The 26329-nt window shown below is 47.0% G+C and overlaps 3 protein-coding genes, 1 long non-coding RNA gene and 1 pseudogene across 16 annotated transcripts; 2 read left to right on the top strand and 3 right to left on the bottom strand.

The window, feature by feature from the left end:
- Positions 1 to 1785: 1785 nt before the first annotated feature.
- Apoa2 (apolipoprotein A2) lies at positions 1786 to 3059 on the bottom strand. Of its 4 annotated transcripts, none has more exons than XM_021647133.2 (4): positions 3000 to 3059; positions 2756 to 2842; positions 2365 to 2497; positions 1786 to 2012 (listed from the first exon to the last, which is right to left on the bottom strand). In XM_021647133.2, exons 2-4 carry the CDS (start codon positions 2805 to 2807, stop codon positions 1892 to 1894), a joined length of 306 nt encoding a protein of 101 aa, XP_021502808.2. In that variant the 5' UTR covers positions 2808 to 2842; positions 3000 to 3059; the 3' UTR covers positions 1786 to 1891. The 4 variants fall into 4 exon arrangements, with proteins under 4 accessions (XP_021502808.2, XP_021502807.2, XP_060220650.1 ...); XM_021647132.2 differs by having other exon boundaries at positions 2756 to 2845; positions 3000 to 3049; XM_060364667.1 differs by having other exon boundaries at positions 2756 to 2845; positions 2924 to 3015.
- Positions 3060 to 3201: 142 nt separating this feature from the next.
- On the top strand, positions 3202 to 9684 carry Tomm40l (translocase of outer mitochondrial membrane 40 like). Of its 7 annotated transcripts, none has more exons than XM_060364663.1 (10): positions 3202 to 5073; positions 5292 to 5537; positions 5818 to 5885; positions 6343 to 6435; positions 6654 to 6755; positions 6905 to 7010; positions 7190 to 7339; positions 7446 to 7522; positions 7740 to 7842; positions 7981 to 9684. In XM_060364663.1, the coding sequence occupies exons 2-10, from the start codon at positions 5423 to 5425 to the stop codon at positions 8118 to 8120; spliced, it is 954 nt and encodes a 317-aa protein (XP_060220646.1). In that variant the 5' UTR covers positions 3202 to 5073; positions 5292 to 5422; the 3' UTR covers positions 8121 to 9684. The 7 variants fall into 7 exon arrangements, with proteins under 7 accessions (XP_060220646.1, XP_060220647.1, XP_060220648.1 ...); XM_060364664.1 differs by having other exon boundaries at positions 3202 to 5164; XM_060364665.1 differs by having other exon boundaries at positions 3202 to 5164; positions 5261 to 5537.
- Positions 8777 to 13610, bottom strand: Nr1i3 (nuclear receptor subfamily 1 group I member 3). 4 transcript variants are annotated; one of them, XM_021647123.2, is made up of 9 exons: positions 13469 to 13610; positions 13032 to 13174; positions 12423 to 12553; positions 11050 to 11219; positions 10693 to 10832; positions 10362 to 10507; positions 10153 to 10269; positions 9881 to 9986; positions 8777 to 9032 (listed from the first exon to the last, which is right to left on the bottom strand). In XM_021647123.2, exons 1-9 carry the CDS (start codon positions 13520 to 13522, stop codon positions 8903 to 8905), a joined length of 1137 nt encoding a protein of 378 aa, XP_021502798.2. In that variant the 5' UTR covers positions 13523 to 13610; the 3' UTR covers positions 8777 to 8902. The 4 variants fall into 4 exon arrangements, with proteins under 4 accessions (XP_021502798.2, XP_021502799.2, XP_021502801.1 ...); XM_021647124.2 differs by having other exon boundaries at positions 10153 to 10266; XM_021647126.2 differs by having other exon boundaries at positions 13340 to 13534.
- A 1224-nt stretch (positions 13611 to 14834) lies between these two features.
- On the top strand, positions 14835 to 14953 carry LOC132646549 (5S ribosomal RNA; annotated as a pseudogene).
- A 2147-nt stretch (positions 14954 to 17100) lies between these two features.
- On the bottom strand, positions 17101 to 23726 carry LOC132646395 (uncharacterized). Its single transcript, XR_009584638.1, has 3 exons — positions 23122 to 23726; positions 22782 to 23029; positions 17101 to 19610 (listed from the first exon to the last, which is right to left on the bottom strand). It is a non-coding gene; the product is annotated as an uncharacterized LOC132646395 (long non-coding RNA).
- Positions 23727 to 26329: the final 2603 nt, after the last annotated feature.

Genomic DNA, 26329 nt, shown 5'->3' with positions numbered 1-26329 from the left:
AGGAGGAAGGGAATGATCATGGAAAGTAAAGGTCTTCAAGGCCAGACTGAGGAGGCTGATCAACACTTGGAAGAGATTGGAGCCATTTCTAGTCTCTGGGGCAAGGTGGTTTCAAGATGAGGTGTGAGCCAGGGTTAGGGTAGAGTGTTTAAAAGTGTGTGGGGGAGGTAGCAATGTAGTTCTTCTCTTCTTCCTTCCTTCCTTCCTTCCCTCCTTTCTTCCTTTCCATCGTTCCTTTCTTTTCTCTCTCTCTCTCTCTCTTTCCTTTTCTTATTTTGAGATAGGATTTCTCTATGTAGCCCTGGCTGTGGCTGTCCTGGTCTCACTTTGTAGAGCAGACCAGCCCCAAACTCACAGAAATCTGCCTGCCTCTGGCTCCCTGAGTGCTGTGATTACAAGTGTATGCCACCATGCCAAATTCTTTCTTTTTCTTTCTTTCTTTCTTTCTTTCTTTCTTTCTTTCTTTCTTTCTTTCTTTCTTTCTTTTTTTCTTTCTTCCTTCCTTCCTTCCTTCCTTCCCTTCTTCCTTCCTTCCTTTCTTTCTTTCTTCCTTCCTTCCTTCCTTCCTTCCTTCCTTCCTTCCTTCCTTCCTTCCCTTCTTCCTTCCTTTCTTTCTTTTTCTTTCTCTCTTCTTTCTTTTTCTTTCTCTCTCTTTCTTTTTCTCTTTCTTTCTCTCTTCCTTGATAAGGTCCCATTGTACAACATAGGTTGGCCTCAAGTTCTTGAGCTCAAATGATCCTCTTGTCTCAGCCTCCTGAATGCTGAGACTATTGGCATATACCACCATGCACAGCCAAGTCAGAGATTTCAATTTCTATGTATTTATTGTCATTATGAGCGGGTAGTGAAAACACCACAGCACATGTGTGGTTAGCAGGCACCACTGTGGACTCCAGAAATTGAATTCAGATCATCAGGTTTGTACTGCAAGCATTTTTACCCATTGAGCCACTTTGCCCCAAATCAGAGGGGTTTCCCCCTAATTTTTATTACATTTATTTAGTGCAGTACATGTGGATTCCCAGGAATTGAAACTAGGTTGTCAGGCAAAGAAGCATTTCTTCTTCTTCTTTCCTCCTCCTCTTCTTCTTCTTCTTTTTCTTCTTCTTCCTTCTTTCCTTGAGACAATGTTTCTCTGTGTACCAGCCCTGGCTATTCTGGAACTCACTCTGTAGACCAGGTTGGCCTTCAGCTCACAAAGGCCCACCTACTCTGCTCCTGAGTGCTGGGATTAAAGGCACGCATCACCACATGAAGCTAAATTAGAGGTATTAGATGAAAAAACTAGAGCACTTTGGGAGAAGAGGGTTAGACTCTTTTTATTGTGGGATAGAGGAAACAGTGACCCCAAGGACCAAAAGGAAAGATAGGGTCTTGAGTCAACTGCTGAGCTTTAAAAAAAAAAAAAAAAACAACAACAACAAAACAAGAAAACCCCAGTCTTTCCAAAGAAAGGTTAAGAAGAAATTCTGAGGGTCACCCTTGTTTCCTATGACCCGAAATCAAGGGATGTTGTCTGAGAGTCCTTCATTCCTTTCTTATGTCCACATCCTTCAGTAATGCTACAGAGCCATTCATGTGGGACATTCCTTGGGTTTGGAGACAAATCACAGACATCTATGCTACCAAAGCCTATGCCCAGCACTTGTTTCTTCAGTCCTTTCTTAACACGGAACACCAAAACTTGTCCTCTTCTCCTTTTAGAAACAGATTTATCCTTTTCCTTCCTCCTACTCCTCCCCCACTGCTACTTTGCCCAATCACCCAAAGACATGAGGCACACAGTTTGACTCCTTCTGCATTTATTGGAGAAAGCAGGCAGAAGGTGGGGAAGAGGGGCTCTAGGGCTGGCCAGTGGGGCAGCTAGGGTAGGAAGACTGGTCCCGACGCCTCACTTAGCAGCAGGATCTGATTTCTCAGGCTTCATTAAACTGGTTAAGAAGTTCATCAGATGAGTTCCAGCTTGCTTGACCATGGGTGTGAGCTGTTCATGTGTTTTCTCAAAGTAAGCCCTGGGGATGGGAAAGAGCAGAGGTTGGTGGGAAGGTCAGAAGCAGGCTGACCCAGGTCCCCAAGTGATATTTCCTGGTGTACCCTGGTATATCAAAGCCTGTAAGAGGAGAGGCAGCTAGGCCTTCCGTGCAGCAGAGGGTCAGACTCTTGGAGTCCAAAGCCCACTCCCTGCTGCCCCCATCTATCTGAAGAATACATTGGCTCTATGGGAGTTAGGAAGACACTTTTCTCCCTAGTTTAAACCTAATCTTCCCTAATGAACCCTAAGCCTTGAGTTAAGAGTCACATGAACTCCTATCTTTATCCTCTCAGCAGTCCCGTGGCCCCCTGGGTCCTCTTCCAGAGACTTACTTGGCTTGGGTATGAATCTCGGAGCCCTTGGCCTTCTCCACCAGATCCATGCCATAGTCAGCCATGGTCTGAAAATATTGATTGAACATGCTCTGCAGACTCGTCTCTTCTGCCTGTCTCCGCACCAAAGCCCCTACACAAACACATATCACAATCTTTTCATCTGGATTCCCAGCAAGGAATCCCAATCTCACATCCCACAGGACTCACCCCACTTTTCATCCCCTTCCCAAATTGGTGTCCCGCTAGTTTTTTGTTTTGTTTTGTTGTTTTTTAGACTTTAGAAAGAGACTGGTTTTCCTCTCGAGTTATAGAAGCGCAGGAGAGTTGCGTAGCCAAGAACCCAGCACCTTTTTCCCTTTGGTTTCGCTTCTCCACATCACAAACTCACCTTCAAGGCTACAGATGGTGGCAAGCAGTACACACATTGCAAGCACTTTCATGATGGCAACAGTGGAAGCACGGCCTAGGAACAGTGCTGCTGGTGGGGACGGACACTGGAGTCAAATGGGGGTTAGCCCCCCTCTGGGAATCCCCCCACCTGGACGTTCATTCTAACCTGATTCCTTCCCTTCCCACAGCTCAAAGCCCATCCTCTTTGCATGCTGCCCACATCTCTCGCTCCCTCAGCATACCTGGTCAGTGTCGTGTCCTTGGCTCCTGACCTGACTGGAGGTAGGGGTTATATATGCTTCTGCCTCCCCACCCCCCGTCAGGTGATACAGAGAACAGCAGGTCCAGAGGGGCAGAGATCAGGCTGGAGTAAACAATTTGGAGAGATGGGCAAAAGGACAAGCAAGAGGCACTTTTGGTGTTAGAATGAGAGAGAGGCAGGGTATAAACTCTAGTGTAGGCCAAGATCTGCTTATGATTTATTTATTCTTTTGGGATCATGGCCTGGGGTTGATGGGTTTATGCATAGCAGGCAATCGGGGTTCTTTCTCTGGGAAGCTCTGACACGAAGCCCTTAGCCCTTGTCGTCTTTACCTCACTATGGATAGATTTCGTCTCTCCAACCCTACACCCCTTCAGAGAAATTTGGCAGAGAGGTATTTGGGAACAGAAGAATGGAAAAAGGATCTAGGCATGGTGGCACAGTCCCTTCATGGCAGCACTGGGGAGGCAGAGGCAAACTGATCTCTGTGAGGCCAGCGAGATCTAGTGAGTTCCAGGGCTGCATAGTGAGACCCTGCCTTTAAAGAAAGAAAGAAAGAAAAAGGAAGGAAGGAAGGAAGATGAGAAAAGAAAAAAATGGAAAAGGAGTTGAAATCGGAGGTAGCGGGGAATGGGGGTTACAGGAATACAAGTCAGAACAGGTACAACTGACTGAGTTAATGTGCAATGAGATAGGAAGGGGGCACGAGAGCACACAATACACACCCCTCACATACAAAGATACACAGAGAAAATGCACTGGAACTATTGCATTTGAAAGGTTTCATCAATGGAGTTCTTTTAAAATAATCATGAAATAAAAGTCCAAAGCATTGATGTTGCATTTCTGGGTTCTCATCAATTAATGAGTACCTCCCAAAACAGATTCAGAAAAAGTCTCTGCCCTCCTGCTCCCAACCTCAGCAGTTACAAGGCTCTGTCCAAATAAAGGTCAAAGGTGCTTGGTCATTTGATCACCTTATCAGTTAGGCCCTGGCCCTTGTCCCAGCTCTAATTGTGTGGGAGGACAGAGGTACATTCCCTAGGCTCAGAGCTCTCCAGTGGAATCAGCTAAGGGGATACTGAAAAAGTTCCTATCTCTCACCGGTGTGTCCCCAAAGCTTGCCCTGTGTACACTGTAACATTACTCAGAGGTACGGGGGAGGAAGTGTGGAAACCAGTCAAGGACCACGAAATCTTGCCCCTTTCCAGCTGTCTCGCGGGGGAGCTCTAGGGCCACATGACTGCTCGCCCCTGGCCCTGGGGACAGAGTGTAACTTCAGGCTGTAGTCGTATTCCTAGATTCTCTTTTTCTTTTCTGCAAAGCAGTACTAACTAGAGAGGGCAGATGCTTGAGGAACTGGTTCTGCCCACGACCCGCTCCTCTGCCCACTCTCACAGCCATCATGTGAACTCCAGAGGGAGGCGGGAGTAGTGGTAGGGTTCTGTTTTCTAGGAGAGAGCTGTGTTTGTGAGTAGCAGCCTTGGAGGTATGTGGAGGGCGGTGGGGATTCCCTGGCGGCTTTCAGGAAGGTGGAGGGTACTGTGAACTACGTCTTCTCAGTCTTTAGCAATCCTTCATAAAATACGTCTCCAAACTCAAACTCTAGTTTCACTTTTCTCACGTCCGGGTTAAGGCGCTCCAGTGGTCCAAGCGACAAAATGCTCCCTCTAGTGTCTTGAATGCTCACAAGTTTATTTCGACCTTGAAGAGGCTGGGCGATCTTAGTGAGGCGGCCTTCGACCCAAGTCTAAAGGGCCACCCACAAACTCCCACTCGCCAATGCAGCACCGGACTGAAGCTCTGGGGCTGTCAGGCCTGCCACTCTTCTGTTTCCTACTCTCCCATTGGTCATTGGGAAATCGAGGCACCTTTTTTCATCATTGGGTGGGCTGGGTCTTTGAGCGCTTCCTTTGCCCAGTTCCAAGATGGCGCCCGCGACTATGCTGGGAATACAGGCTGAAGCTGTAGTTCTGCCATTACTCAAGATGGCTGCCCCATCAAGATGACCGGGGTGTGCCTAGGGGAAAGGGGCAGCAGGATGGTCTGAGATGGTAAGGGCTCATTTTCCATTGCGAGCAGAACCTTGGGACGTGGGATGAGGAAGAGAGAAACTAGGACGTTAGCTGAAGCCTGTGGTCGTGGGTAAGACTAGATACTGGGGGAGCGGACATGGGTGACAGGTGGGGGCGAGGGATCAACGATGGGCGGGAATGTGCCTGGGATTCAATTTTCCCATAGATGCGCTTTCCCCCTACTGTTCCTTTTGCAGGTCTAGCATCGAACTATATGGAAGTTTCTGAAACCGGGGAGCCTGATGATGGGGGGTGGAGCCCGTGGGGGATAGAGGGAGCGATAGTTTTCCCAGCCTAACCCCGACCCCTCCCTGTCCTCTGGACTAAAATGGGGAACACCCTGGGCCTGGCACCGATGGGGACCTTACCCCGCCGGGGCCCCCGTCGGGAGGAACCGCTGCCCAACCCCGGGAGCTTCGATGAGCTGCACCGGTTGTGCAAAGGTGAGACCTCACTTAGCCTTTGGGTGTCTCAGGTTGGGGGGATAGAGGAGGGGAGGACCTTGAATGCTGATGTCCAGTGATGTAAACAGAAAGGGGAGATCACGGCTGGAGCATCCAGCACTCAGGAAGGATCAGAGGTTCAGAGTGGAGCATTTTGTTGCAGGATTAGAAAGGAGGTCAGTTCCTCCAGGGCTTCCTAGGGGACTGAAAGGGGAACCTATCTCCTTGGCTAGGGGTCCTTATTTCTGCTTGTTCCTTCCCTTCTCCTCACTCCCTCCAGATGTATTCCCAGCACAGATGGAGGGCGTGAAGCTGGTTGTCAACAAGGTTCTGAGCAGCCATTTCCAGGTGCTCCCACTCTCTGGCCCCTTCCTACTGCTCCTCCCTGCCTGCCCCTGGATCCGGATTGTTCTTCACACCTTTCACTCCAGTCTTAGCCAGGCTGTGTGGGACAAGTGAGGGAAGATGTGGGCTCCCTTTTACCTCCTTTGCCTGGGGGACTTGTTGCTTAAAATTCCAGTGACCCTCTGAAGAGTTGAGGTGTTTTTTGTTTTGTTTTTCGAGACAGTTTCTCTGTGTAGCCTTGGCTGTCCTGAAACTCGTGCTGTAGACCAGGCTGGCCTAAAACTCACAAAGATCGGCCTGCCTCTGCCTCAGAGGGCTGGGATCAAAGGCGTACGCCACCACCTCGCGGCTTGGCTTGAGGTTTTTAAAAGGCTCCCTGGATGGGAAAAAGGTGAAGGGCGGGATACGGAACCGAAGTGAAGTAGGATGCTATGATCTCCGTCGTCTCTTTTCTCTTCAGGTGTCTCATACTGTGCACATGAGTGCACTGGGCTTGCCAGGCTATCACCTCCATGCCGCCTATGCAGGGGACTGGCAGCTTAGCCCCACAGAGGTGAGGGATCCGCACGGAGGGCTTGAGGAGGAGGAAATGTGCCTCTTCTGAATGGGAGAGGATAGAGAAGTAACTGTTCCCCGTGCAGGGATGCTAGAGTTTGTCTTCGGCGCGTCCACTAGGGGGCACTGTGTGACGTTCCTGAAATCTCTGTGCCCGTGTTGCGGTGACTAAAGCCACCTCCTCATCCCAGCTTTACTGTCTACGCCCCTTCACAGGTGTTCCCCACTGTGGTGGGGGATATGGACAGCAGCGGCAGTCTCAACGCCCAGGTCTTGCTTCTGCTGGCAGAGCGGCTGCGAGCTAAGGCTGTCTTCCAGGTGACCTACAGTTCCCGCCTCCATCCACCGAGGCACTTCTCTCTCTCCTCCATGGGTATCCTGCCTTGGGGGACGCAGGGGGAGGAGCAGAGGCAATATCGGACGTTAAAAGAGGGAAGGGTATTTTATTTCTTACTGTCCCCACCCAGACACAGCAGGCCAAGTTCCTGACGTGGCAGTTTGATGGCGAGTATCGGGGAGATGACTACACAGCCACTCTGACCCTGGGAAATCCAGACCTGATTGGGGAATCAGGTGGGGAACTGGGACAGAGTTCTTGCCTGTCCGTTAGGAAAAAACAAAAAAGTCAATCGTGCTATTTTCTCTTCAGTGCAGATTGGGGATTATAAACGGCACCTTCTGGACAAGCTTGGGTAGGGATGACTGGACAGTAAGAGAGTAAACCTGACTCTTGTCTCCTCGCTCTCCCACAGTGATCATGGTTGCTCACTTCCTACAGAGCATCACTCATCGGTTGGTGCTAGGAGGAGAACTAGTTTATCACCGGCGACCAGGTGAAGAGGGCGCCATCTTGACTCTGGCTGGGAAGTACTCAGGTACATACGGGACCAAGCGAAATGGTGGTGAGGAGGCGCGACTCGGGGCTTTTTTTTGGGGGGGGGTTCCTTGCCTGTATTTACCATAGTAACCGTCTTCTCCCTCTGTACTTCCTTCCCCCCACTCCCCCAGCTGTACATTGGGTAGCCACACTGAATGTTGGGTCAGGTGGGGCCCACGCCAGTTATTACCACAAGGCAAACGAACAGGTGAGACGGCTGAGTTCATTCGCTAACCCGGTAAACCAGTCCGGATCTCCCGCTTCTCCAATCTCCCCAGGCTCCTGGTCTATTGGTCTTCCTACCCTCGCTCAGTAGACCTTTTCACACATGTGAACGTTCTAGCTTGCTGATGCCCTGTCAGAACTCCTCTGGTAGTCATGACGACTGATGGTCCTCTCGTTTTTTTTCTGTCCTTGCTTCTCAGGTTCAGGTTGGAGTGGAGTTTGAGGCAAATACAAGGCTACAAGATACAACCTTCTCCTTTGGTTACCACCTGACTCTGCCCCAGGCCGATATGGTGTTCAGAGGTGAGGGTTGTTGTAACATTTAAAATTGGTGAGGGGTATGGGGCTGTGGAGCGTCGGGGGCAGGCTCTACTTTACTTCCGTTGACTCCTTACTCCAAGTCCTGCTAAACAGCCAGGTCAACAATCTTTCCCCTGGCAGGCTTGGTGGATAGTAACTGGTGTGTTGGTGCTGTGCTGGAGAAGAAGATGCGCCCCCTTCCTGTCACCCTAGCCCTCGGAGCCTTCCTCAATCACTGGCGCAACAGATTCCATTGTGGCTTCAGCATCACTGTGGGCTGAGGTTGTCCTGGAGGCGGCCTCCACAGCAGCTGGAACCTTTGAGTCAGATGCGCGAGCAAGGACCGGAGCCTAGCTAGGTCCCTCCCAGGCCTACCTTGCTGGATGACTTCTAGATCCCATGGGCAGAGTGGGGGACAGGACGATGTCCTCTTCAGAACTGGAACTGCCTCACAGTCATTTTCCAAGTAGGCCATGGTTTGAGGTTCCCAATTCTGCCATCAGCCCCAGTATAATTTTCCACAAGCTATATGGCTCTGGACTAAAGAAGGATTAAGGGATATGTCTGGCTCCCCTCACCCTACTTTCTTCATTATTTTTGTTTGACTAAGATATCAGCTCCTTCTTCAGAGCAGAAAAATCTGCATGAAAATAGGGAGAAGAAAAAAAAGTTTCCTATCCCAAGTTTCCCGTTTTTCCATTCCTCAGCCTCCCCAGGTTGGGAAAGTAGGGTTAAAGAGCTAAATCTTTGGTCAGGCAAAGACCAAAGAAGGGGCCCACCCATCCCCAGAAGGAACTTTACCACCTAGCCCTGACCCTTCCTTCTTTCCCATCTTCCGTGTTTCCGGAGAACAACTTTGGCCCAATGGTCACCCCAACCCCCAACCCTCTGCCCTCCACCCCCTCCATAACCCACTGATGGATGACCACACAGACAGTTGCTATTCAGCGTTTCATTGCCACCACTGAGCCCTTTCTGCTGGTTCCCATCTCGGGTACCAGCAATTTCCCTGTTCCAGCCCAGTGTATCCGAGGGGGTCTGTGGAAGAATTTGAGCCAGGGCCTCAGCTGCAGATTTCCCCAAGCAGCGGCATCATAGCAGACAGTCCTTGGATGCGATGTATTTCGTATGAGTATGTATTGTTTATACTCCGGAGCTCAGCCAACAGGCCCATCAGCTTCGCGTACAGAAACCTTTGGAGAAAGTAGCAGGGAGATAAGGCAGCTGGGAGTCTTGTCTTGAGAGCCTCATCCCCTGAACTGCCCCTCAGAGAGGCTAAGTTTATACATTAGAAAATCATGCTCTGGATGGCACATACTATATTTTCAGAAATCTCCAAGAAGGGAGATTAATACTGTCTTCCTTTTTTGTGCCTAGTTTTTCCTGAACGCAGGGCTTTGAGGTCAAGTGCAAAGAGAATACTAGACTTGGCTAAAATATCAACTGGGTAGAATCTGAACAAGGAGCCTCCTAGATTGAGTTCTAGAAGGCGGGTGTGTTGTTCTGTGGGATAAAGCTTCTCCCTCTTAGCAAACTGATTGATCAAGGAGTGAGCAGAACGAAAGCAGTATAAACTTCCTAGCCTGGACTTCGAACTACCTAGAGGCTCTGTTCATGAAACTGTGAATGAGAACATAACATCAATGGGACCGAAAACTTCAAGGAACTGATACAATGAAGAGGAAGAATGGGCAAGACTTTGACATTTTTGTTGTAGTTTGGAAAAGTTGGAGAGGTGAGGTGATGGATGTTACCAATCTCAGGAATGCTATTACACACAGGCTATGAGCTCCTACTTTGCATCTCTACTGAATAAAAAAAAAAAAAAAAAAAAATCTTGGAAAAGTGAGATGAAACAGCAGTCCCTGCAATTTGGATCCTGGAACTATGCATGATGGGATGGCCGAAAGGAAGGTCTAGATTCCTAAGTACCTGGTTTCCCGAAGGAAGCAATAGTAAAATTCATTCATCCCCAGCTCAGTGTTTCTCAGATCCCTGCCTTCCCACAGTGCAGACCCTGAGTCCCCAGCCTCCTACCTACCGACTTTGGAGCCTTGGCTGTTGTTCCGTAATGTGGTTGTATAAAATCAGCGCCATCTCCTCTTGGAGCCGATTGATCTCTTCCCTCTGGGTAACTCCAGGCCTGTCTGAGATAGGAGACCGGGAAGGACGAGGTGGCAGGGGACATGGGTGGGGAGCCTCGGACTGAACAGGGGCGGAGAGTGGTGTAGACCCACTCTATAGGTTGAAAGCTAGGTGGTCAGGGCTGGATTAAAGGGGCTGAGAGTTTCTCGGCTTTTGGATGATTCTCACCAGGAGAGAAGAGGGCCAGGGCAGCCATGAGCACATACTCAGGCTCTTGGAGCCGTAGTCGTTTCAGCGTTATATGGAAGCGAAAAATCACCTCCACAAAGTCATACTGGAACCCTGCTGTGAGAGGTGGTAGGCTTAGGAGCCTCCTGGGCATCGCTCTTTACCTCACACCCTAAGGATCCATCCCCTGTACTGCTCTTCCATCTCACCATGAACTGCATCTTCCATTTTGTAGCAAAGAGGTCCACAGAGGAAATTCTGTGTTTGAAGACAGAAGGTGGTGTTCAGTGAGATGTGTAATATTTCCACAGCCGCTCCCTTGAGAAGGGAGATCTGGTCCTCCATGGATAGGGACCTGTGAGGGGCAGAAAACAAGGGTACTTTAGACTTAAGTCTGTACATCCAAAAGGCCTGACTGATGCCAATAAAGCTGAAAATGTAAGACCGAGCACTTAGCAAGGCTAAGGGATAAGCGACTCTACTCAGATCCTGGTGTGATTTACGAAGCACTTCCTTCCCAAAAGGCGATGCGCTACTCACCGGAAAAGGGGCAGATCCTTGGTGAACTTGATGATCTGCTGCACCATGAAAGTATTGATATCTGCGAAGTGTGTGAGCAGAGTCAACACGGGGACCAGAGGCGGGAAGGGCCGGTGATGGAGGAACAGGAAAGCTGGAGGCTGTAGAGGTCAGAGCATGAGTGAGAGGCCTCAGCCTTGGCTGTCCTTGAGGCTTCACCCGAATCATTTGAGATGTGTTTTGTTTTGTTTTCCTCTCCAAGGAACCCGCCCATTCTAGGGTTCTGGAGATCTGTTCTCTGTTAGGACATGGTCCATTAGCCCCCTCCCTCAGGCCACCTCCTTGGTGGCACCCAGGCCGAATCCTGTAAGTTCTCACCTTGAACTTCACAAACTGGTCAAATGTGGAACCCATATGGCGAGTGTGGGCCCCCAGGAGGGTCTGGACCAGCTCCTTCTGCTCCTGACTCAGTTGCAGGGATGCTTTCTGTGCCCTCCGCCGTGCCTGCCTGGCTCGCCGCAGTGCCAGCGCCTCCGCTGACAGTATCACTGCCAGGCAAGAAAGGTGTCAGAGCTGTTGAGAGCAGCAGAGAGCAGCTTTCTGCCAGTCCTTGAGCTGGGCCTGTTCAGTCTCCCCATACAAGAAAGGACCAAGGAAGAAAGGGTTTCTGAGGCTTCCTTGGACTTCACTGAACTATTGTGTCCAGGCGGCAGGGGAGTGCCTCCTTGACCACTTCCACCAACCTCACATTTGTCTGTGATACGCTGCAGCACAAAACAGTGCATCATGGGAAAGAAGGGAGTGGGGCGCACGTAAGATGTTTGGCTCCTTGGGAACATTGAAGACGGGTCTTGATATTGAAAACATCACTTTGTATTTGCATAGCATCGCAAAGGTTCTGAGGCTACGTGTCACTGGATATAGCAATTCTAACTCACGCAGGGCAGAGTTCACAGTTTTCAGGAGAGCAGACACCAGTAGGACTTCCACAGTCATAAACCAAGTGATACAGGTTGGTCAAGGTCATTTGGCTGCTATCGTGTCCTTTCCACTGCTCTAGGTCAGAAAAGAGTGTGATACGGAAAAGCAAGAGAGAGGCACACAGGCTTGATTCTGAACTGTGACTACTTTTTAGCTGACTGACTCAGGCAACTAAAGTTGTAAGAGACCAGCTTCCGCTGGGAGCACAGCACAGTTACCTGGCACAGAAGCAGCAGCAGTGGCTAACCAAGAAGTACATAGAAGGCGACAGGTTGGAAGGGAGATATGAATAAAATCATCTACCTTAAAAGAGATTGGTAGCCCGGCGTGGTGGCACATGCCTTTAATTCCAGCAGAGGCAAGTGGATCACTGTGAGTTCGAGGCCAGCCTGGTCTACAAAGTGAGTCCAGGACAGCTAGGACTACAGAAACAAAACAAAACAAAACAAAAAACATCCTCCCTGTACTCACATGGCAACCTCATAGCCATTTGTAATGCCAGTTCTAAGAGATCCAATACCCTCTTGTAGCCTCTGTAGGTACCAGTTGTGCACATGGCGCTCAGACATATATGCAGGCAAACGCTTCTACACATTAAAAAGAAACATTTTGAAAAAGAGAGACTAGAAGCTTTGAAAACAGAGGCCTAATCTGATTAGTTTCAAAAAGCTTAATCTGCCTGCTCTGTGGACCATGAGCTATATTAGGGATACAAAAAAGCAGAGAGGCGCAGCCAATGGATTCCTGGGGTGCTAAGGGGCTCAACTCACTGTCTTTCCTCATGCCAGCATTTAGACACTTCTGCAACCTGCAGGCTGGACAGTGGCGTCTCTGGGCCTTGCTGACCTCACAGCTTCCAGCAAATGGACACATGGGACTAATGGTTTTGCTGACTGTTCGTCTGCAAGAGAGAGAGAGAGAGAGACAGACTCTGCAGGGTTTGAGATGGCAGTGAGCATGCAGGTGCGTAGAAGGTGAGGCTGAAAGGATACGTGTCTAAGAGACTAATTGATTTAGCCACAGGCTAATCTGAGCTGGGCCCAGAGGTCTTCAGAGGCAGTCGGAGCATTTTCATGGGAACGCAGAGTCACTCAGGAACCTGCATTGTGTGGTATCAACTTGGTACTTTGTAGATAGGATGTGCTAAGCAAGTGCTCTCGTCGGATAGGCTGTGTCTCCAGGATACCTGGTTGGCCTGCTTGTTACTATGTTACCAGTTTCATAGAGTGTTGTGGTCAGCAAGCTCTAGGGTGTTAAACACAGGATAGTCTAGCTTAGCTGCGAGAGTATCGGAGCTTGGTAAACCTGGAGATGTGCCAGTGTTTAAAGGTGACTGATAGGATTGTGGGGGTTATTTCGATGGGGGAGAAAGTTTTCACCTGAAGAAGCCCTTGCAGCCCTCACAAGTCAGGGCATGGAAATGATAGCCTGTGGCTCGGTCTCCACACACCACACAGTTCCTCGGCTCATATTCCTCTCCACTGGCCATTGTTTCAAGTGTTACTGCAGCTGTCATGGTTTCCTGAATGCGGAAGGCGTAAACGGTCAGCTCGGGGCCACACTTGACTCTCTTCTTTCTCTTCTGGGGAATCTCTTCCCAAGACTTCCCGACACTGGATCCCCAGCACTGTCTACGCTAACAGCAAAAACTGTTGCTTCAGTCTCTGGCCTCTGACAAATTACCTACCTGTTTCTCTTAGGCAGCACGCAGACCACAGAATCTGGTATGGGCGCCCCTCCCCAAGCCTCCACGCTGCCTCTGCTTTCTTTGTGATCCCAGGAACTGCCAGGATTTAGGGATTATAATTCTCAGTACCTGAAAAACAAGGGACGTCTCTTGCATGTGGCCTCTAGGTGCTCTCATTGCCATAAGTAGGTAGGAGTCAGACTCTGGACCCAGGGCAAAGGCCTCGGGGCAGGGTGTGTGTGGGGGTTCCTAGCTTGTCCAAAGCTTTGGTTGGTGCCAGATGGGGAGGGGCGGTGGTAGGTGGGGACCTCATGGCTCATTAAACCTGGTCTTTATCAGGCTCACGGAAGTTTTTCTGTTGGTGAGCTTTAGACTAAAGCTACAGTCCCCTTTTTACAGGGATCCTGGGTAAACTGAGGGACAAAGAGGGAGAGGGAGCAAGCTTTTTCACATGCAGTATAGGAACAATAAAAGAATAGCTATAGCAGTTATGCCAGGCTCCCAAAGCATTTTCTTTCTCTTTTAAAAAGATTTGATTTAAAAAAAAATTTTTTTTTTTTGTATGACTAGTATCCACAGAGATCAGCGGACAGCACCTGGTCCTCTGGGTTTGGAGTTATAGGCAATTGTTGTAAGCTGACATGTTGGGTACTAGGAACTGAAGCTGAATCATCTGCAAGAGCGTGTGTGCTCTTACCCTCGGAACCCTCTCTACAGCCCCAGAGATTTATTAAAAAAGGACCTCAGTAGTCTGCAGTGTGATTTATTTTTTCATGCCTGGGCCTTTAAAGGACCCTGTCCCCTTCAGTGGCAGTCCGCTTGGAAGTCTGGGAACAGGAGAGGCTAGAAAAAGCCAGCAGAGGCTGAGAGCTGGGAGCAGTAGGCAGGCCTAGGGTCGGAAAAGGCAGCTGGTTCAGGAAGAAGAGAGAGTAGGACTAGAGAGAAGAAAAGGGATCGAGCTGAGGGAAAATAAGAGACGATTGAAAGAACTGAGCTAGCAGAGCGAGAAGAGAAGACAGTTGGTGACAGCTGAGCCAGGAGAAGATATTGTTAGGAGACAGGAGAAAAACCCATGAAGAACTCAAAAACAAAGTAGCAGAGATAGAGAGAGAGAGGATAAAAACAAAAAGCTACAGTAGTCTAAGAATTTAGGCATAAAGCTATAAGAAATCCCACTTTATTACTTGGGATAACATATATGAATTAAAGGCAACTCTGTGTGCTGGCAAGATGACTAAATCAGTAAGCATAAGGACCTGAGTTTAATTCTTAGAACCTACATTTTAAAAAAGGCAAAGAGGGACACACTTGTAATCCCAACACCAAGGAGGAAGAGATAGGTGGATTCTGGGGGCTTTCTGGCCAGCAAGCCTTGTAGTGAGGATTCTGGTTTCTTTCAAACCCCAGTTATGGTCTGGTCTATAGCCATACCACCTTGAATGTGTCCAATCTCATCTGAGCTCTCTGGTTTCTTTCAAACCCCAGTTATGGTCTGGTCTATAGCCATACCACCTTGAATGTGTCCAATCTCATCTGAGCTCAGAAGCTAAGCAGGCTCGGGCCTGGTTAGTACTTGGATGGGAGACTGCCTGGGAATATTAAGTGCTGTAGGCAAAACAAAACCAGTTATGTTATACGAATATGTTTTTTGTTTTAATCCCAGGTGTGGGATATGGGGCTGCTGCAGACTGTCCACAGCCACAACTATGATTTGTCTCATGCTCCTGGAGGGACGTGAATTCTGTCAGCTGCAGATAGTTTGCGTCTGGAATTCTGGGGACTCGTGAGAGGGTATAAATGTGAGAGCTCCCCAATGGGCCTGTAGTGGCTGTGCTCTCCCTGCCCCTGCCTCTGCTGCTGGTTCCTGCTGCTGCTGCTGCTGCTGTTGGATTGCTGGATTGCTGGATCACTGGGTTGTTGGTTGGAGATTAGATTTGTCCCTAGGAACTCGATGACCCTAATAGGCAGGAAGTAGTGTAAAAAGAGCTACAATACTCCCCCCCCAACCTTCTTTCTCGATTAGCTAGTGTTGGGGGAGGGTTGGAAGGGATTGAGATGGGGAAGGGTGGTAATACAAGAACTCAGTGAAGCAGCCAAAAAGCCCAGCTACATAGCCTAGTTGGTGAATTCCAGTCAAGTGAGAGACTGTCTCAGAAAAGACGGTGGGGCTGGTGTAATGACTCAGTAGGTAAAGGCAGTTGGTGCCAAGCATGCTAACCTCTTTGATCTCTGGAAGCCACGTGATGGAAGGAGAGAACTGGCCCCTGCAAGTTGTTCTCTGACCATTATGCTCAATGGCATATTTGCACCACTTCCCAAATGAAGGAATGTAACAAACAATAGCAAAAAACCCTCACAAAACAAAGTGGATGGACACACACACACACACACACACACACACACACACGACCTCTAATAAATTAGAGGGAGTTGAGCTTGTTTTGGAAACTCTTTTCCTAGAGCTGGGTTCCTGGGTTGTGACCTGTGTGATTACACAAGACATGGTAATCAGAGGATTCCCATACTTGGCTGAACTCTGCTGTTTCCATGTTGAATTTTTTTTTTTCTTTTTAAACAGGAGAATAGTGTTTTCAATCTCCTGTGGGCTTTGGAAATTAGGTTCTGCTCTAATCTGCTTTCTATCAGTGTGATGAAATATTGAGGAGGAAATCAACTTGGAAAAGAGAGGCTTTATTTCAGCTTTCACTCTGTAGTCTATCAAGAGAAGCCGGGGCAGTGGTCAAGGCAGGAACCCGGAGGCAGGACTAAAGCAAAGGCTATAATGCCACTTACTGGCTTGCCTGCTACAGATTGCTCAGCTGGCTTTCTTTTATACAGCCTAGGACCATATGCCCAGAGGTGGCACTACCCACAATGGGATGGGCCCTCCCATATCTACCCTTAATCAAGAAAATGCAGCTTAGATAGTCTGTAAGCCAACCTGATGGAAACATTTTCTCAGCTGACACCCTCTCTTTCCAGATGACACTAGCTTGTGTCAAGTTGACAAAAACTAACCAGCACATTTGACCCCTTGTCATGCTGAAAAACAAACACATCACTATTAAACCAGTAACGTTTCCTTTCTGATTTATCCCTAATATCTCATGTTAATAACACAATAAAAAGCATAGTATAAGCGGAGCATGGTGGTGTACACCTTTAACACCAACACTCAGGAGGTAAAGGCAGATGTATTTCTATGGATTCAAGGCCAGCCTGGTCTACATCGTGAGTTCCAGGGAAGCAGAAGCCACATACTGTGCCCTGTGTCTTGGTCACTGTCCTGCTGTGAAGAGGCAACTCTCATAAAAGAAAACGTTTCATTGGAACTTGCTTACAGTTTCGGAGGCTTAGCCTGCAGTTGTCATGGCAGGAAGCACGGTCTCAGGTAAGTGGGTGTGATGCTGGAGAGGTAGCTGAGAGTTCTAGATCTAGTCCTGCAGGCAGCAGGAAGAGAGAGAGCAACACTGGGACTGGCTGGGGCTTTTGAACCTTCACACTCTTTCCCGGTGACTCACTTCCTACTACAAGGCCACGCCTACTCCAACAAATCCACACTTCCTGATCCTTCTCAAGTAGTGCTGCTCCCTTATCAGTGGCAATTAAATTATATGAGCTTATGGGAGCCGTTCTTATTCAAGCCATCATACGCAGTCTCAAACACAAACACACACACAACACACGTACAAAGGCATAATATAACTTTAGTTTTTGTTTTTAGATTTATTTATACCTGCATGTATGGATGCTTGCATGTGTGCTCCATGAAGAAGTCAGAAGGCTTCAGAATTCCTGAAAGCAGGCCAGGTGTGGTGGTACCTGCCTTTAGTCCAAGCATTTAGGAGGCAGACAGGTCAATCTTGATGAGGCTATGTCTTTACCAATGGCATCTCCTGGATTCCCTTCAGGGGCTCCAACCCTGAGAACTAGTGCCAAGCCTCAGCCTCTACAACCTCTTCAATTCTGCAGCTTTCATGCCCCCCAAATCAGTGGTGCTGGTCTGTGGTTAATCATAGCTTATTCTTTAGGCCCAGATGATCAGAAACGACGAATTCTTAATATAAAAATATTACATTAAAAGTCCTGATAGTCTTTGCTTCCCTCTGTAACTTCACAAGGCCTCCGTCATCTACACGGCTCTCACCATTATCTTCTAACCTCTCACAACAGCAGATCAATAAGCTGTGAGCACTCAGCAGCTTTTCTAGCTCAAAGCCCTCACATCTTTCTTCATTCGTCCCTCCAACATGGCCTGGCCATTCATACAATACCCAATTCCTGTTCTCATTTACTTTGTATTGTTGTGATAAATACCATAACCATCAGCAACCTGAGGAGGAAAGGGTTTGTTTGGCTTGTATATCCTGATCATAGTTCCTCCTGGAGGGAAGTCAGGGCAGGACCTCACGCAGAGACCACAGAGACCACAGAGAAAATCTGATTCCTGGTTCACTCTCTACAGCTTGCCTGGCCTGCCTTAAAAAATGTTTTATATCTGTGTGTGTGCCCGAATGTGCATGTGTCACCACATGTGTGCATGAGTGAACCTCATGAACCTCAGAAGATGGTGTTGGGCCCTCTGGAACTGGCATTAAATGCAGTTGTGAGCCACCATGTAGGTGCTGGGAATTGAATTCTGATCCTCTTCAGGAACACTAAAGACTTTTAACTCCCGAGTCATTTTTCCAGCTCCTTAGCTGGCTTTCTTGAACAACCTATGCCTACCTGCCCAGGGGTAGTACTGCCCACAGTGGGAGGGATAAGGGTCCTCCCTCATCAATCATTAGTCAAGAAAATGCTCCACATTGACTTGCCTACAAGCCAATCTTTTTTTTTTTTTTTTGAGACAGGGTTTCTCTGTGTAGCTGTCCTGGGCTCACTCTGTAGACCAGGCTGACCTTGAACTCACAGAGATCCATCTGTCTCTGCTTCCCTGAGTGCTGGGATTGCAGGTGTGTGCCACTGCACCCAGTTCTAGAAGCCAATCTTATGGAGACATTTTTTCAATTGACTTTTCCTCTTTCTAGATGACTCTGGCCTATGTCAAGTTGATATAAACTAACCAGCACATGTGTCAAGTGTCAGGCATGCTAGTGCATGCTTGTAATCCCAGCACTGGAGAGGCCTGAGGCAGGGAATTATGAGTTCCAGGACAGCCTGAGCTATATAAAAATATGCCTTAAAAAAAAAAAAAAAGATCCAGGTGTGTTTGAAAGGCAAAGGACAAAGTAAAGGCAAGGTGATCAGGAGTTCAAAGTAACCCCCAAATATGTGTAGAGTCAAGATGAAGGATTCCTAGGCCTGTTATGGTGATGTCTATTTATACTCTCAGTATTTGGGAGGTTGAAACAGGGACTGCTATGAGTTCAAATCCAACCTGGACTACACAGTGAGACAGCATCTCAAAACAAAATAAAAGATGGGCTTCTAATAAATGACCACAAGTAGGCATCCTAATAGATTAACACTCCATCACCACTGAAGAATGTTTGTAAATGTGTGTTTAGTCTCCCAACATCTACAAACACAAAAAAATAATTTCAAAAGTATTTGAGTATTTGGATGCTCCGTGGAGAGGAAGTAGGTTAGATAAATCTCTGTTGGGTAAATCTGATCCCTCACAAACTGGAAGAAGCTCAAAGATTTGGTCTTCCTCGGTGGAAGTTCTTCTACTGCAGGTCTCTCTGCAAGGTGCCTGCTGAGTCTGCATTGAGTAATCTTTCCACCCAGAAATGAACATTTCTTTTGCTTTCTCTTTCTTTAAAGAATTTAAAAATTGTCGCACATGTCTGTGTTTGTGTGAATGGATGCCACGTGTGTGCTGCTGAGGTCAGAGAGGGTGTCAGATCCTGTGAAGTGGGACCCACCTGGTATTTCTCCTCTTGTTTATCATCCTCTTCTTTAAATTACTTTCATTTTATGTTTATAAGTGTTTTGCTTATGTATATCATGTGTGTATGCACGTGCAATTATGTATGTGGCCCGTGGAAGCCAGAAGAGTATTGGATCCCCTAGAACTGGAGTTATACCTGGTTGTGGGTTATCATCTGGGTGCTAGAAATTGAACTTGGACCTCTGGAAGAGCAGCCACTGTTCTCAACTGCTGAGCCATCTCTCCAGCCCCTTTCACCTCTTCTTTCTTCTTCTTTCTTCTTCCTCATCCTCCTCCTTCTTCTATCTTCTTCGTAGCCCTGATGTCCAGGAATTCGATCTGCAGATCAGGCTGACTTGAACTCACCAAGATCTGGCTGTCTCTGCCTTCTGAATGCTGGGATTAAAGGTGTGCGTTATCATCATCATCCAGCCCAATTCTTTTTAAAGTTCTCTTTTATTTTATTTTATTTTTTTCTCCTTTTCCTTCTTTTTCTGTCAAAGGGTTACAAGTTCAAAGTCATGTAATTTCTTTATAGATGAGTTAAGAACCCCAAGTGTAATCTAGAGCCATCAATTCAAACTGAGAGTGAGATGGAAAAGGAGGAGAGATGGAGAAGAGAGAGTGGCTTTTTAAAAGTCTTGTTTAGAATGGAGATGTAGCTCAGTTGATGCAAAGATTGCCTGGCTTCTGTGGAGCTCAAGGTTCAGTCCTCAGCAACACCTAAATCAGGCATGGTGGCACACGCCTTTCATGCCAACACTTGGGAAAGAAGAGGCAGGAGGACTGCTGTGAGTTCAAGGCCAGCCGTGTCTACACAGTGACTCTCAGGGCAGCATGGCTACACTGAGCATGCGCTACACAAGCAGCCTATCAGCTGAGCTACATCCCTAATCCTAAACAAGGCTTTTAGGAATCTAGTCTCATCCCTCTCTCTGTGATTATGACTCTATGCCTTCGCTTGGGGATTTTAATTCATCCTTAAAGAGATATTAATCTGAACTCTTAACTGAAGAAGCAATTAAACTATATCTATAGCTATATCTATCTATCTATCTATTTATCTATCTATCTATCTACTTATGTATCTACCTACTACCAAACTATCTACCTACCTATATCTGTTATTGACTTTGTTCAAGTGAGAATATGAGAAATTGTGGTAATTATTCCTATTAACAAATATCCTACCATGTGTTAGATACATGATAAAAAGATGAGTAAGACACTCTCTTGTATTCATGAGGTTTAAAAACTAGCAGGAAGACAGCCCTTTTAGCAGATATAAGGAAATATATTCAGATCCATGATGGAGCAGTCTTCAGAGGATTATTTGACCAAAAGAGGGGTTCAAACCATAATCCTGATTTGATCAAGTGATTCTGTTCTCCATCTCCTTCTTGGATGAGTGGCAACTGAGCCACTGACAATGAAGAATTATCCAAAAGAAAATTAAAAAGAAAAACAAAAACAAACAAAATCTAAGCAGAAAGTGCAACAGAGATGTTCAAGAAGCCAGAAACACAAAGGCAGATACAGCAGAGCAATGAAGAGACTTCTTGCTTCTTGCAGAGGCCTTTTGCTGAGAGTGAGAAGGCGCAACGGGTAGAGGGATGCAATAGAAGGCTGAGCTTTGGCAGGGCCAGAGGCAGACATCTCGTGTGTCAGACTAAGCACTTTAAGTCCACTGGAAAGCTTTATTTATTCATTTGCGATATTGGTCTTGGCTCTTGCTAAGTGGCCCAGGCTGTAATTCTTGCAGTTTTGCCCTTTCAGTCTCCCTGGTGCTGGGATTACATGAGTACAGCAGCACATCTGGTTTATCAGAGAACTTTAGACAGTAAACTGGAGACTGGAGAGATGGCTTTGAATTAAAGGCGCTTGCCGCCAAGACTGAGGACCAGAGTTCAATCCCAGGGGTCCCACAGGACAAAAGGCGAGAACCAACCTCTGCTAGTTGTCCCCTGACTTCTGCACATATGCTGTGGTAAACATACATATGCACAAAGAGATACAAGAAAAACTGAAGAGTGAGCTGGGAAATAACATGGCCAGATCTGAATTCTGGGTAGCTCCCTTTGGTGACTGGTTGGTAGGTGGAGTGAGGATGGAGGGCTGGAAGCAGAGACGAGTCAACAAGCTATTGCTATAATACAGGAGAGTGATAAAGCCTGTTTTAGGTGGTGGTAGGAACTTCAGGAAGAGGGAGTTTCAAGAACTACACAGGAAGTAAAGGCACTGGGTTGAAAAAGAGGGAGAGAAGTGAACAAGCATTCTGGATGGGTATCTAGCATGACTGGTTAGGGGATGGTGGTACCTGGGGGGGGTGGAGGCTACTGAAGAAGGACTAACGTCCTCCATTTGGTCCCTGATTCTCTTCTACAGTGACAGCAACACACTCTCCAGGGCCTGTTGTGTGGCTAGACACCTTGAGGAGGAGGAGAAACGAGAGAGGGCAGTCCTATTACGAAGGAATTTAATTACGTAGCTGTTCTAGTTTCTTTGTGTTGCTGGGTTAAAGACCCTGGCAGAAAGCAAAGTAAGGCAGAAAAGGATCTATTTAATTCAGAATTCCAGGTTATAATTTGTCATTTCAGAGAAGACAAACGAGGGACTCAGGCAACTGGTCACATCACATCTACCCTGGCTGCCTTAATGAGAGAACATGAAGTATGAGCTGAAATAAAATGTTTTCCTCCTTTTTTTTAAAAAAAAAAAAAAAACAAAAAACAAAAACACAACAATAGAAACTCTAAGAGCTGGGCATGAGCCACCACTCGGGAGTCCCAGCACTCAGGAGGTAGAGGCAGGTAGAGCTCTGTGTGTTTGAGGCCTGCCTGGTCTACAGAGTGAGTTAGTTCCAGGACAGCCAGGGCCCTGTAGAAGAGACCTGTCTCAAAAAAAAAAAAAAAAAAAAAAAAAAAAAAAAAAAGGAAGAAAGAAACCCTAACTAAGAACTTGACCCTACCTCCTACTGGCTGAATTACTGGGTTTTCCCTTTTCTTGGTTGTCTAACACAATTGAGACCCAGTTCAATGGGCCCTGGGAATCAGACACTGTTTTCTTGAACTCACTACAGAATCAGAAAAGAACATTTCTGGGTTGTCACGTGTGGTAATTTGAACAGGCATGGCCCTATAGACTCATGTATTTAAACGTGTGGTCATTGGCGGGTGGCACTACTTGAGAGGGATTAGGGGGTGTGGCCTTGTTGGAGAAAGTATATGGCTGGGGGTGGACCCTGGGGTTTTAAGCTGCCCAACCAGGCCTAGTGGCTCTGTCCTCCTGCTGCCTGCCATCCAGATATAGAACTCTGAAGCTATTTCTCCAGCACCGTGCCTGCCTACGTGCCACCATGCTTCCTTCCATGCTGCTGATGGACTAAACCTATGAAACTGTAAGCCAGCCCCAGTTCAATTAGTTGACTCTTCACAGCAATAGAACAGTGACTAAGACAGCACTGGATGCTCCAGGAGAGTTCAGAGGAAGGAAAAACATTTGATCCGGGAGCTTTTCATTTACTGGCACCTAGGGATTATGCTGAATCTTGTTCTTAGAAAAACCTACCTTGTACTTCTGCTGTTGCCGCTGCTGTCATGGTTTGTGAGAGGGTCTCACGCAGCCTCAGCTTGCCTGGAATTTGTTATGTGCCACGTGGATCGGCACTGGACTCCCGACCTGCCTGCCTCTGCCTCCCATGTGCTGGGTTTGCACACATGTAGCAATGTTCTTTGAGTCAGAGATGCGTTGGAAACAGATGTCTCCGAGCTTACTCTCCTATGTACACAACACCTTCCCAGACTTAGGGTCTCTTTCTGTGGAGCAGAGCAGAAGTGCAAGGGTCACTGGCATCCACACACAGTAGGCTTTCAGTCAAGCTATAGTCACCCTCTCCCAACACACCTACCTCAGGCCAGGATCTGAAAACACCTGTGCTGGTTAAGACCTAAGTTTAAGCTTTCTGAATTCTTATTTCTCTTCTGGGCTGGTGAACTATCAGACGACTTTATTGCAAAGGATAAGAGGATAGACGTAGAATTCTCTGCACAGCGCTTAAAGCATGGGAGAGGTCTATCTGTGTTCATGCCCTTCCTGTCTTTCCTCTTTTCTCTTCCATTCTGACCCTCTCTAAGATGCTAAGCTGGAAGATGGAGTCACCTGGCCTCTTTTCTCTCCTGACAACTGACAAGAAGTCACGATTTGTCATTGCTGTCCCCTGATCTTTAAATGCCCACTACCTCTTTGCTGAGTTCAGGCCCTCATCATTTTTCACTCATCACAGCAGTAGCCTACTAAATTATTCCCTGCTCTCAGCCTCATCTTCTAACCCATCCTCCATGGTTGCTATTTCTAAAATGCAAATTTGATCATGTCTCTCCCCTGCTTAAAATTCCTCATTTGCTTTCCATCACCTTCAGGGGGGAAAAATCCAATCTCTTCAGCACGTTACACAGAGTCCTTTGTGATCTGGCCCCTATTTATCACTCCAGCTTCTTCTATCCTGTCCCCACTTCCCTGCCCTGACCTAGTACATCACATTTGGCTCTAGATGTGCTTAAACATTTAGAGTGCCCTGAACAAGCTGTGCTCACAAACCTCTGACATTCGCCCTTGTGTTCCATTCAGTTGGCATCACCTCACATACCCTTCGCCCCACCCCTGCCACTTTCAGGCTCTCCTCTGTTGGTCCTCCTGGCTCTGCAGCCTTGAGTATAAAGATCACCTCTGGGAGCCTGTACCTTATATCTGCACATGAACTTGTCACAGCACTAACCAAATAGAGTTTTTTTTTTTTAATTTTTTTTCTTTAAACATTTTTTAAAATTATTACTTGTGTCTCTGTGTGTGCGCATGCACACGCGTGCAAGCGCGCTTGTAAGAGGAGGTCAGAAAAGAATCAGATGCCCAGGAGCTGGAGTTACAGGCAGTTGTGAGCTGCCTGATGTGGGTGCTGGGAATCAAACTTGGGTTCTCTGTAAGAATAGTATGTGCTCACAGCCAAGTGTGGTGGCACATGCCTTTAATTCCAGCACTTGGGAGGCAGGTGGATCTCTGTGAGTTTGAGGCCAGCCTAGTCTACAAAGAAAGTTCTAGGATAGTCAGAGCTACACAGAGAGAATCCATGTCTCAACAACAACAACACAACCCCCAAACAAAAAATAACAAACAAACAAGCAAACAAACAAAAAAGAAAAATAAAGAAACAAGAAAGAAAGAAAGAGAGAGAGAGAGAGAAAGAAAGAAAGAAAGAAAGAAAGAAAGAAAGAAAGAAAGAAAGAAAGAAAAATACAAGAATAGTATGTGCTCTTAACCACTGAGCAATTTCTTCAGGACAAGGAATGATTTCTTGTTTGTTTCCTTTCTTTCCATTTTACACTTCTGTTTTATGTGTATGGGTGTTTTTGCCTACATGTATGTCTCTCTGTACACCAGTTACATGCCTGATACCCATGGAGGTCTGAAGAAGGTATTGTATCCCATAGAACTGTAGTTATAGATGGGTATGAGCTGCCAGGGTGGTGCTGGGAATCAAACCCAGGTCTTTTGGAAGAGCAGCAAGTGCTCTTAACTACTGAGCCATCTCTCTAGCTCCCTATCCTTTTCTTTTTGAAATTTCTCACTACATAGCCCAACTTAGGCTCCTGAGTACTGTGATAACAAACATTCATGAACCATCCAGCCAGACTAAAATCAGCATCTTTTATTTCTTGATTCAAAGAGCCTTTTGTTATTGTTGTTTGATTGGTTTTAGTTTTTGAGACGGTGCCTTGCTTTGTAGTCCAGGCTGACCACAACCTCATGGCAATTTTCTTGCCTCAGTCTCCCCAGTGCTATGATTACTAGCATGAACCATAACACCTGAGCGGGGTACACAGTCTTAAGCACTCCCAGGCACGTGTAATAAATGTTCATGGACTGAAAATCTTGACTAGGATATGAATTAAAGTCTCATTGCAGGGGCTGAAGAGGTGGCTCAGTGGTTAAGAGCACTTGATATATATCCTGGCCGAAGTCCTAGGTCAGGTTCCTAACACCTACATCACCTGTAGCTCCAGTTCCAGAGCATCCCATGCCCTTTTCTGAGGGTATCAGGAAACATACATGGTACCTATACACAGATGAAGGAAAAACACGGGTTCACATAAAATAATGTAAAATACAGCCTAGTTCTAAACAACCTTTCCTTGTGATATCAGGTGCAGTTATTTGTGTTATTCATTCATTAAGTACTGAGTGAATGCGCACATTCTTTCGATAAATATTTAATGGCGATCTTCTCTGTGGGAGGCGCTCTGGAGGTCCTAGGGTGTCATCTGGAACCAGTCCTATTTTCCTTTCAGCTGCTGTCTTCAGACCTGATTGTCCTTTGTTGTTCTGACTCTCTGGCTGGACGCCTGCTGGTCTCTCATGCCGATTCCCTGCTCCTTTCTGACTTCTGAACGGTTGCTACACACTGTCCTTGCCTTCCGTGTTTGCGTTTGATATTGGCTAGCCCCACTCAGGTATCCCCTGAGCCAACTTTCCAGTTTGGGCCTGCTCTATGTTGTTTGACCTCCCAGGCACTGGCACAAACACTTTCAACAGGAAGGGCTCCTTACATTTGAGCCTTGTAATCTGATTTTAATCTTTTTCTTTTTTTCAGTTCACCAATGATCTCTTAAAGTCTCCTGAATTAGGTGACCTTTCTCTTATGTTTTTCCTTATCAACATCTCTACTGCTTTTGAGCCCCTGATACCACATTCTCTTCTGTGACACTTTTCTGCTCTAACCTCTATGGCATTATTATTATTATTTTCCTCATTCTCCCCCAGTGCTGGATTAAACTACTAGAGAAGCACCCTGTCACTGACCTGTACCTATGTTCTAATAGCTCTGTTTTCTTCATCCTTCAAAGGTTTTCTTTTCCCAAGTCTCTGGGAGTAACTATGAATATCCTCCACCAGGCTCTTTCTCAGCCTTGCTTCCCTTCATCTTCGATGCTCCTCCCTAATCTATTCATCTATTTTCAAGGTACCAGTGAGAAGTAACAATATCTGAAAGTGCCTTTATGTACTTTATCTTCTTTATCCTCATCTCAGCCTGCAACTGTCTCCAAAGGCTGTAACTCATTCCA

Source organism: Meriones unguiculatus, chromosome 11 (assembly GCF_030254825.1).
Source record: "Meriones unguiculatus strain TT.TT164.6M chromosome 11, Bangor_MerUng_6.1, whole genome shotgun sequence".
Taxonomy (NCBI): Eukaryota; Metazoa; Chordata; class Mammalia; order Rodentia; family Muridae; genus Meriones; species Meriones unguiculatus.
The sequence above is the reverse complement of the archived record's forward strand: the minus strand, read 5'-3'. Positions and strand labels throughout refer to the sequence as shown.

Coding starts and splice junctions, on each gene's coding strand:
- Nr1i3 (XM_021647123.2), bottom strand. CDS start 13,522: ATGGCAATGAGAGCACCTAGAGGCCACATGCAAGAGACGTCCCTTGTT. Junction 10,270..10,361: donor AATGGAAGATGCAGTTCATG/GTGAGATGGAAG, acceptor CACCTCTCACAG/CAGGGTTCCAGTATGACTTT. Junction 9,987..10,152: donor CCTGGCCCTCTTCTCTCCTG/GTGAGAATCATC, acceptor CTCCTATCTCAG/ACAGGCCTGGAGTTACCCAG.
- Tomm40l (XM_060364661.1), top strand. CDS start 5,601: ATGCTGATGTCCAGTGATGTAAACAGAAAGGGGAGATCACGGCTGGAG. Junction 6,436..6,653: donor GGCAGCTTAGCCCCACAGAG/GTGAGGGATCCG, acceptor GCCCCTTCACAG/GTGTTCCCCACTGTGGTGGG. Junction 7,011..7,189: donor AGACCTGATTGGGGAATCAG/GTGGGGAACTGG, acceptor GCTCTCCCACAG/TGATCATGGTTGCTCACTTC.
- Apoa2 (XM_060364667.1), bottom strand. CDS start 2,957: ATGGGCTTTGAGCTGTGGGAAGGGAAGGAATCAG. Junction 2,498..2,755: donor CACCATCTGTAGCCTTGAAG/GTGAGTTTGTGA, acceptor GTGTTTGTGTAG/GGGCTTTGGTGCGGAGACAG. Junction 2,013..2,364: donor GAGATTCATACCCAAGCCAA/GTAAGTCTCTGG, acceptor TCCCATCCCCAG/GGCTTACTTTGAGAAAACAC.